A 10995-nucleotide genomic window follows, 5' to 3' on the forward strand; every position below is an offset into this window, starting at 1 on the left:
TCTCTCTGCCTGTGTCTCTCTGCCTGTGTCTCTCTGCCTGTGTCTCTCTGCCTGTGTCTCTCTGCCTGTGTCTCTCTGCCTGTGTCTCTCTGCCTGTGTCTCTCTGCCTGTGTCTCTCTGCCTGTGTCTCTCTGCCTGTGTCTCTCTGCCTGTGTCTCTCTGCCTGTGTCTCTCTGCCTGTGTCTCTCTGCCTGTGTCTCTCTGCCTGTGTCTCTCTGCCTGTGTCTCTCTGCCTGTGTCTCTCTGCCTGTGTCTCTCTGCCTGTGTCTCTCTGCCTGTGTCTCTCTGCCTGTGTCTCTCTGCCTGTCTGTCTCTCTGTCTCTCTGCCTGTCTCTCTGCATGCCTGTCTGTCTCTCTGCCTGCCTTTCTGTCTGTCTCTCTGCCTGCCTTTCTGTCTGTCTCTCTGCCTGCCTTTGTCTGTCTCTCTGCCTGTCTTTCTGTCTGTCTCTCTGCCTGTCTCTCTGTCTGTCTCTCTGCCTGTCTTTCTGTCTGTCTCTCTGATTGTCTCCCTGCCTGTCTGTCTATCTATTTGCCTGTCTTTCTGTCTGTCTCTCTGCCCGTCTTTCACTCTGCTTGTCTCTCTGTCTGCCTGTCTCTCTGCCTGTCTCTCTGCCTGCCTGTCTCTCCGCCTGTCTGTCTCTCTGCCTGTCTGTCTCTCTGCCTGCCTGTCTCTCTGCATGCCTGTCTCTCTGCATGCCTGCCTCTCTGCATGCCTGCCTCTCTGCATGCCTGCCTCTCTGCATGCCTGCCTCTCTGCATGCCTGCCTCTCTGCATGCCTGCCTGCCTGTCTCTCTACATGCCTGTCTCTCTGCCTGCCTGTCTGTCTGTCTCTCTGTCTCTCTGCCTGCCTCTCTGCCTGCCTGTCTGTCTCTCTGCCTGCCTATCGTCTGTCTCTCTACCTTTCGTCTGTCTCTCTGCCTGTCTGTCTGTCTCTCTGCATGCCTGTCTGTCTGTCTCTCTGCCTGCCTGCCTGTCTCTCTGCCTGCCTGCCTGTCTGTCTCTCTGCCTGCCTGTCGCTCTGCCTGCCTGCCTGCCTGTCGCTCTGCCTGCCTGCCTGTCTGTCTCTCTGCCTGCCTGCCTGTCTGTCTCTGCCTGCCTGTCTCTCTGCATGCCTGTCTGTCTGTCTCTCTGGATGCCTGTCTGTCTGTCTCTCTGCCTGCCTGCCTGTCTGTCTCTCTGCCTGCCTGCCTGTCTGTCTCTCTGCCTGCCTGCCTGTCTGTCTCTCTGCCTGCCTGCCTGTCTGTCTCTCTGCCTGCCTGCCTGTCTGTCTCTCTGCCTGCCTGCCTGTCTGTCTCTCTGCCTGCCTGCCTGTCTGTCCTGCCTGCCTGTCGGTCTGTCTCTCTGCCTGCCTGTCGGTCTGTCTCTCTGCCTGCCTGTCTGTCTCTCTGCCTGCCTGCCTGTCTCTCTGCCTGCCTGTCTCTCTGCCTGCCTGTCTGTCTCTCTGCCTGCCTGTCTGTCTCTCTGCCTGCCTATCTGTCTCTCTGCCTGCCTGCCTTTCTGTCTCTCTGCCTGCCTGTCTGTCTGTCTGTCTGTCTGTCTCTCTGCCTGCCTATCTGTCTCTCTGCCTGCCTATCTGTCTCTCTGCCTGCCTATCTGTCTCTCAACCTGTCTATCTGTCTCTCTACCTGTCTATCTGTCTGCCTGTCTCTCTACCTGTCTATCTTTCTCCAGCGCAAACGTTCAACACAACACCTCAAACTGAAACTGAAAACTCACACGGGATGTTGTGAACAGTGATCAAATGTGAATAACAAGCGAGATTCAATTAGTTCAAATGTATGAGATTAAGTTAAAACAATAGGATGATTGATAAGCTTAACTCTCTAGAGTGACCCGTTTTATTTATTCATTTATTAAGATGGATTGTATTTATTTAGTTACTGTGCTACCGACATATGACATGATCTATATGTTTTGTTTGTTTTATTATTTATATATATAATATAGTTATGCTTTGGCAACATTGTGATACACATTCAAGCAAATAAAGCTCATTTGAAATTGAAAAATTGAAATTGAAATGATAAACCTGGTTATTGTGCATTTAATGCTATAACATAAATCTAGCACAAACCTGTCAATCTTTAGATTATCAGCACTTTAAGCACTAGATGAAACAACTAACATAATAACACTAGACACTCCACTCCAGATTGACTTGATGTTACTCATTAATAAACCCTTCTCATGTTCAAACCTTCAGGTCATCAGACCTCAACCTTAACGTTAAGCCACATCACTCATTATGAATAACAGGGCTGCTCGACATTAAAGAAAAATGCGATATCTCATTAAATAATGCGATATTCGATACGATAATGCTTAAAGTGTGTAAAATAAACTTAAATTATCTTTAAAATATACTTACAATTATTTAACCAACATATGCGTTTCACATTATTGTTGTGACATCAGTTTTACTGTCGCATAAGAAGTGTTATTTTAACATCAGTGTGAACCACAGGGTTCCAGGTTATCCTACATTAGGTTTATTAAACAACAGAAACTGAAGTTATTGCAAGCCGTTGCGATATGCATATCACGATATATATTCGCGATATTTCCATATATTGTGCAGCCCTAATGAATACATGAACTCAAAACCTCTGATCATGAGGCTTATTGTCTGTTCATTTTAATCTAAATGGAATCAGACGCTCAAGAGGTTCAAACCTACAAGTATCAGCAGCACCGAACCTAGTAACCACTACACCACATTACCCATAGACCTTTGAACACTGAAACTGATAATGTTATTGGGTTATTTTTGACATTGAGGAACCACATGTTCAATGTTGACAGGAATGAATACATTATGGACTGGAACTCACAACCTTTACGTAACCGGCCGAGATCATTTACCACTAAACCACAGCACCCAGAACTAGCCTAATGAATCCAATTCACATGAATCAACCCTTTGGGATTTGAACCTGTACAGACTTTGAGTAAACACTAAAACATGATTCCTCTAGGGGTTCAAACCTACAACCACTGGGTTAACGTTATAATCCTGATCTTCAGCCCCGAGTGTTTCCCTAGATTAACCAGGTTCTGAAAGATGACGGATCTTAGTCTTCAACCACTAAATCATAGGATTAACTGGATCACTAAAATACCCAACATCCAGCATTTAAACCCTTAACCCACTGGTATAAAGTACATTTAAATTGTATTACCCTAACCCTACTACAGTCAATTCCTTTGAATAATCCCAGACAACAACATAGTGTTGGCCCAGATGTGGCCCAGATGTGGGCAGACACCATGTTGCAGTCTGGAATCCATTCTGAAGTTCGAACCTTTCCATCACCATCCCTGATCCTTTGCCACTATGCCACATCACCCCTCATTCCAGTACTTTAATGAGTTGGATGTACAATCTGTTTAAACTTAAAATCTCCAGGTTAGCAGCCACTTTAACCACTAAGCCACACCAGCTTCCCTTTAAAGACCTGATCTAGGGAAGTTTCAACCTTCAGGTTTCACACTAAGCCACAGCACCAGCATTAAACCATCTAATGGCTGAGTTATGTAAGAGTTAGATGTGTTTCTTACCCTGCTGAACCAAATGCTGATCTGGGTCTCGGACAGCACGGCTAGGTAGAAGCGTTGCGCGCTGGGCTCGACCAGAAAGGGCCGTTCGCCGCTCCGGAGCGGGCAGAGGAGCCTACGCGGCCAGCCGCTCAGAAAATACATCACGATCCGGTGTTATGACCCAAATCACTGCGACACCGGGGCGGGCAGACTCCCTCCAGCGGCCTCCATGCACCAGAACCGAACTACCCTTCAACACGGACTCGGTGGGTGTTCAGTCAGGGATCATCTCGGCTGGATTCGGTGTGGGTTCGGGTGATCTGAGTCCAAATTCCGCTTTATTTGGTTACAGCAATCGAGAATGTTAACATAAAAACCACGTAATGGAGCCACAGAAACGGAAGCGGGTCTCAGCTCGGTGTCGCGGGATTTTGCGGTGCTCAGTAAGCGACTGGACCGCTGGACTCAGTTTTCCAAAGGGAAGTTTTGGATCCGAATTTGTCCCATGAATCCTCCACCGTCGCCATCTTTAGTCTCTTATTTATCCTGATCAACTCGGTGCTTCTGAACGCCTCGGAGCCGTAACGGTATTTACCTACGCGGCCATGACGAGTTCTGCCGGTAGGGGGCGCGAGGCGGCCCGCAATACATTGAGGTTAAGGGAAGACTGATTTAAACCGAACAAGAGCGGGAATATTTTTAAAACAGCCTATTCTGATTTTAAACGGACTAGAGCGGGAATATATTACGAACTATCAAACAAAATTCTAATACATGTCCTTAAAATCACAAATATTACTGTTTATATTTTGACATTTGTTCGTGCTGTTATTTTCTCTGTCCGTTACATTTCTTCCTCAGCTACATACGCATTTTTATGGCGGGAATATTTTTAAACTGTCAGAGACACACACATTGTAATACATGTCCGTAAAATCATTATTAAAATGTTACTGTTAATATTTTGACATTTGTTCTTGCTGTTCTTTTCTCTGTCAGTCACAATTAAGAAATTGACATTTCTTCTTCAGCTAGATACGCATTTTTATACAGACTTAAAAAGAATAATTGTTATGATTAAGCAAAGGCTTTTACTTACAAACTCAAAATACACTGCTGAATTAAAGCGGATTAGCATCACGACCGGAAATGGTTCTCAACACAAGTGTCTCGCGCGCTCTGGGTCTCCGTCGATTTCTGTTATTCATGACGCATCCGAGCATTTTGGCGTAATACGTCAGTTCCTCGGTGCTGGAATAAACGCAGTTCTCGGAGCTCCGGCGCCTCCTGCCGGCGGAACTGAGTCATGCACTGTAATGCCTGGCCACGGTATTAAAATCTGATTTTCCTTCTTTAAAGGGATACTTCAGCTCTGGGAACATGAATGTGTATTTAATAGTGATCATTTATATAGTAGAAATGTGAAATTATTTTTTAAATTGAAGCATTCTAGACTGAGAAAAGGCAGAAAATGTATTTTTTACTCATGTGGCTGAAAGACAACAACTCCCAGAATGCACTTGCTTTGCTGCCCTTACGAGACCAGGCCACTCCCAAACCACGCCTACCGGTTACAGGCGGCAGTATCCGAAAAATTTCTCCACACATTCTCTAGGCTAATACATACTCTAGTAACAGTAAAGGTTTAAAGGTTTATAAAAAGAACCACAACCGATGGGAGTTATAACTTTTATATTAACTTAAAATTAATATTAACACTTTTACACTCAAAGCTCTTCCAGAGCTTCGGCTGTTTCCTTATATTCATTCACAGTATTGTCAGTCAGGAGCTGGATATTTCCGTCTGATGTCCTGGACAACACAGGTGGGCAAAACGAGACGATAGTCTTTACCAAGTCGCTCGCCTTGCTGGAACCATTCCATAAAGTGACGATAGGCTGTTAGGCGATATTGTCTACAAAACAGTAAGCACAACGTTAGCAATGCGAACTATTTGCACACAGTATACTATCATAGATGTAAATATAACAACAATAGCTCAGCTGACTAACGTTACGAGGGAAGAACATTGTGATAATGCCGGGTGTCCAAACTCTGTACATTACGTCTTGGTAAAAAAAAGAAAAACAAACCAAATAACGTTACTCACTTTACACTAAGCCGTCCGTTTGTCCCTGCGGGCTTTGGCTGGCGTTTCCAATTTATCTCGTCCAGAAGAAAATGGGATCGTTGAAATTCGCGACAGCAATAGGACTCTCTATCTGTTTCCATAGGCGCACAGCGTGAGCACTGACAGCTCCAGTCCGCCCCAGCTGGAGTCTGGCCGGGCTCGAGTCAGGTCTTGCTCCCCTGCTGCAGCAGCTGCTCCGGCCGCATCTTGTTCCTCCATCTCCCGCAACTGTTCATCGCTGTATTGCGGCTCGTACAGGTAGCCGCGAGCATCAGATTCGCGCAACTGATCTTCGAAATCCCCTTCTGTCATTTCAACTTCTAAACTAACGTTACCTTCCGCTATCGTGATTAGCCCACTATACAAACTTTATACACAGAGCAAGAGCCTGTTAGCTTAGCTTCTACAGAAAGATGGCTGACAATATCTTACTTTCTGTGAGTGAGATCCCGCCCCATATGGGCGTAGTGAAAACATGCGGAACTAGCTACTAGTACTGGCTGTAGTTTTAAGCCTCTGGCCCAAAAATCCTCCGATGACGCAAAATGACGATTTTTGCGTCATCGGAGGATTTTTTCCAGACTAAAAATACATAAATCTCTCATATCAGGGGGAAATGAGGGGGGGAAGCAAGGTAATTCGAAAATACTACTGGTTTTCTACTAATACAAATCTTAATGCTAAATCCTGAAGTAACCCTTTAAAGATTAAAATTGCCCTCCTTTAATTTTTGTAAAGATCTTAAAATATTCAATGACTCATTGAATTTAATCACTAGAAATAAAAGTGCATAAAAACATCTCATATTTTGAAAAAAAATATATAGTTTGTAGAATTTATTGTTTTACTCTGTACAATGTAAGATCTGTTATATGTGTTCCCCAATATCTGTTTGTCTTATGTTTGATGTTAAATGTCAGTGTAAGCTTTTATGAAAGTAAAAAAAAAAAAAAAAAGATTAAAATTGCCACTCAGACAGACAGGAAAAATATTATATATAGATATGATATAAATTATAGCTATACTAAATAGCTAAAATGTCTACTATTATAAATAAAACGTGTATTTCTTGAGAATATCCCTGAGAAACGTATCTAAAACTGTAGGTTTTACTAATCTTAGGCGTTAATAAAAACAAGTAATTTTAGTATCATACATCTGCACATTGTTTTATTAGTTATTATAAAGATAGACCAGCCACAATTAAAATAATTCAACATTTATTTTATATGAGGTTTCATAAATTATACACAGAACTTTTGCAGTCAGTCTGAGTAGAAGATAAAAAGCCATTAATGAGAACAGCAGTGTTAAGGAATGATAAAAACAGATTCATTTTTATTAAACATTATTAAAGTATTTAATGTAAGTAATGTTTCTGAGAAGAGCGGTGTGTGTGAGTGTGTGTATATTCATATATTAGTTTCTATAGTAAAGCTGCATTTAAAGCTGGAATTTTACATTATGACTGATATCTACACGTGTAAATCTCATTCAGGAGCCGGTTGTGGAAACGTGAGATCCGTCAGTCCGCTTTTTTATCCGCCACCGTCTTCGGCGCGTGCGCTGTGGATCCGTTCTCCGCTCCTTTACATTCATCCTGGAGAAAAGAAGAAGAAGAGAATGAAGGACTGAGACGTTTCAGAGTAACTGAGTTTGATCAATCAGCTTTTTCTGTAACTGGAACAACACCAATTAATATTAGACCATGTCCTACTTTTGCACAGTTTAAATCACATTTGCAAAGTCAGGTTTGTGATCATTGAAATACTTTTGTGTTGATTTTATAATTTTGGGGGATTTTTTACGGTCCACTGTCCCTGCTAAATAAAGAATTAAATTAAAAATGATTAGATCTGCTCAATCTCTCTCCAGACACATTTAAACTAACAGTTCACAACAATAGTCACTTTAATCTGCTTGAACACATTTTAATCGTCTTTACTACATGATTCCGAAGGATGGATTAAAAGACCCGGTCAATTTTTTTTAAAATAAATACAAAATTATTTAATTTTTTTTTATAATTATCAATAAATTACATTTTTTTGAGATCCGGGGCTATAAAAAAAAAAACATCCGAGGCTTGACGCGCCTGGTTCACACATTATAAATGGCTAACTTAGCACTTTATTTCACAGTAATGTTCCCACTATGTACTTGTTATAGTAATGATAATAACTGGGTAATAACTACTGTACCCTAAACCTAACGTAACCCATGCATTTACCTGATATAACCCACAACTTTCATGTAAATGCATGTACTGTAAAATAAAGTGCAAGCTATACATTAAAAATGACATGAGAGTAAATAATAAGTTAAATTTGTTGGGTGATTTATTCCTTTATAGGATTAGTTCACCTCAAAATGAAAATTTCCTAATAATTTACTCAACCCAATGCCATCCAAGATATCCATGTCTTTCTTTCCTCAGTGGAAGAGAAATTAAGGCCCTGTCCACACTAGGGGTTGAACCGACTAGTCGATTAGTCGACCTTAATGCAATGCCGTGACGCTTTCAGCTTGACGTCGACTAGTCGCGTTGATCGTGTGACACTATGATTGCGCTAATTTTGATACTAACATGTTGCAGACGACAACAGATGAAGAGCCCAGGGGGTCATTGCAGCAAGAAAGAAGCATTGGTACATCAAGTGTGTGTAAATACTTTACTAACCTAACACTAGATATTGTTGAAAACTAAAGTAAAAGCATGACGCACGCTCAATGTTTTACCGGGAAATGAGAGTTCAGTCTCTTTATTAAAATATTTTTTTTTTTTCTTATATTTATTTAAACATAGTAATGATGTAGGCTACGTCTAATTCACCCGCAATTCATTGGAATATTATTTTGTATTAGGCTACTTGGATCTGGGCATCATTGACTACGTTTACATGCAGCCAATATTCGGGTTGTGGTCGGGTTAAGGTCACTATTCGGGTTTCTGAAACATTAGGGATAACCCGTTTACATGCGTGAGCAGAGAGAGTTACTCCTGTATACATGGAATTGCAATATCCCGATGTAAACGGCGACGCGCGGTTAGCGTCTGGACGTACGGACAACCTTAAGACGCAATATGCGTCATTTCCGATTCTTCTTCCTGTATCCAAAGACAACAACAACAGCAGCACGCGGATAATGAGTAGTTTGGGGCAGATAGCGATCGCCTTTGTTTGCGCTTTGGTGCTGGTAACGTTACTGACCTCGCTCCAAAAGTATGCTGTGCTGCGTCTCGCCATGTTTACTTCAGGTATACTGCACGCGGGGTTTTGTATGCGCCGAGAAGTTTCTCTACTCAAAAGACCAAGATTCCTTGCGAATAGAACATGCGCAGAACACACATCACTATGGGGATATGCCGATGCGCGTTTACATGACCAAAAATTCGGGTTAGAAAAGGGGTACCCCAGGTATCATATCCCGGTTTTTAAAATCCGGGATATGAGCATATTCGGGTTTTTGCCGGTGTTTACATGGCCGTTCAAAACCGGGTTATTGCTAATATCCCGGTTTTGAACGGGTTATTGGCTGCATGTAAACGTAGTCATAAACGCGCAGATGTGAATTTATAGCTTTTTTTCCTTTACTTTTTTCTTTTCATCCTGAATGATGATGTAAACAGCGGGCTATTTACACCTAGCCACTTCATGTGTTTCTGTGATCTGATAGTTGTCCGGTGGTGAAAAGACCAGGTGTAAATGCCCTCCGAAACGCATTCGAGACGGATTTAAATCCGATCGCTCAAACCACTTCAGGAGGAGGTCTGGGCCGCTTAACAGACGAAACTGCATCTGGTTGTTGAAAGAAACCACATATGTAAATTGGACTTCTCCCAACAATGCTAAAAATAAACGTGTGCAAGTGTCTTAGCCTAGGCTAAATTTCATGTTATATTCATTATATGACGAAGCTAGGCAACACGCATCACCGCAGAGATGAGCAGCTCGAGCATCTATTCGTCAACGTGCAAACTATCGCAATCAAAGTGAAAGTAAGTCGCAGACGCTTAACACACAATCATCTTCATTAAAAGTAAAGAAACAAAATGATCTTACCAGTGCTGTCTCTCTTATTGCGGTCTTTGATTTTGAAATGAGCTGATAATCAATAAAATGCAGCTCATTACTGTTGCTTTCGGTGACGTGAACTCCGTTAAATCTGCATATAGCGCGATGTTTGAAGATCGGATTTATATCCGTTTTGCGAAAACATCTTTATGTGACCAGGTGTAAATGGAATCGTTTTGATAAATCAGATCAGTAAAAACGCATGAAGTGACCAGGTGTAAACGACCCCATTATGAGCTGTCAGCATCTGTATAATTTTCTGTTAATTAATTGCAAATTGTGTTAAATCTCTTGTGTTTTTTTGAATGACGTCATCGACTAGTCGACGTCGACTCGACTTTGATGTCATAGCAGTCGACTTCAAAAAATCTGAAGTCGTTCAACCCCTAGTCCACACGGAGACGCGTTTAGCTGTATACGGACACATTTTTTATCGGATCGGCGCTTCGTCCAGACGGATCCGGCGTTTTGGGAGACTGAAACCGCTATTTTTTGAAACCGGGTCCCAGAGTGGATGAATCTGAAAACGACACCCTTGCGTCTTCGTGTGTACGGCCAATCCGTATATTTTGTGAAACGATGATGTCATCACCCCACGTGTCGACTAGTCAGACGCGCTCCTAACAGCAACAACAACTGCGACTACATGCTTGTGTTCGTGCTGCAGAAGCTACTGAGCCTCTTGTTTCTTTATTTATTATTTAGACCTACTTTAATGTATTTTTATTTCTTTATTTTACTTCTTTATTTGTTTATATTTCTTTCTTATTCTATGATGCTTGTATTTTGTCTGATCAAGACATTTCGTATTTTGTAGGATGGGCATTTCAAGCAAAAATAATATTCGACGATCGCTGGGAATTATTTGATTATTATTCAAAAAACGCATCATGCTCACCGGTGACACGGCGTTCGCTCCGACATTACATTTCTCTGTACTGTACGCCTACATGTTGTACCCATTAAAGAAAAGTTAGTTTCATATTTATGTTTAAATAATATGTTATTTTTTCCATTTCATATGTTGATATGAAAAGTGAACAGCGTGAGTAGCCTAATCATACGATGCGCAATATCGAGACACGTCATTTTGACCACTTCATTAAGTTTTGTTTTGTATAAAGCCCTTTCTTTAAAGTGAATTTCGTTTTGTATAAATTGTATCTTAATTTTAATGAATGTTTCATCAACCAATTGCCTGGATTTAATAAATAAGAAGCAAATATAGCAGACATTAGCCATCAGGACAC

The 10995-nt window shown here is 41.8% G+C and overlaps 1 protein-coding gene and 1 long non-coding RNA gene across 4 annotated transcripts in view; both read right to left on the reverse strand.

Annotated features, from left to right (window-relative positions):
• Positions 1 to 4195, reverse strand: part of ric1 (RIC1 homolog, RAB6A GEF complex partner 1) — a 68405-nt gene extending 64210 nt beyond the window's left edge. For 2 of the 3 annotated variants that reach the window (XR_013200597.1, XM_077221329.1), the window contains exon 1: positions 3560 to 4194. Coding sequence is in view for 2 of the 3 variants with exons in the window: in XM_077221329.1 (XP_077077444.1) it covers positions 3560 to 3700 (141 nt within the window). In the remaining variant the exon portion in view is untranslated. Of the gene's footprint in view, positions 1 to 3559 lie in introns of all 3 variants that reach the window. The other variant, XM_077221330.1, reaches the window with a different exon arrangement.
• On the reverse strand, positions 417 to 862 carry LOC143730811 (uncharacterized). The gene is made up of 2 exons (XR_013200650.1): positions 798 to 862; positions 417 to 485 (listed from the first exon to the last, which is right to left on the reverse strand). It is a non-coding gene; the product is annotated as an uncharacterized LOC143730811 (long non-coding RNA).
• Positions 4196 to 10995: the final 6800 nt, after the last annotated feature.

The sequence above is a fragment of the Siphateles boraxobius genome, unplaced genomic scaffold, assembly GCF_051911475.1.
Source record: "Siphateles boraxobius isolate OS27281-9 unplaced genomic scaffold, OSU_SipBor_1 81, whole genome shotgun sequence".
In the NCBI taxonomy this organism is placed as follows: Eukaryota; Metazoa; Chordata; class Actinopteri; order Cypriniformes; family Leuciscidae; genus Siphateles; species Siphateles boraxobius.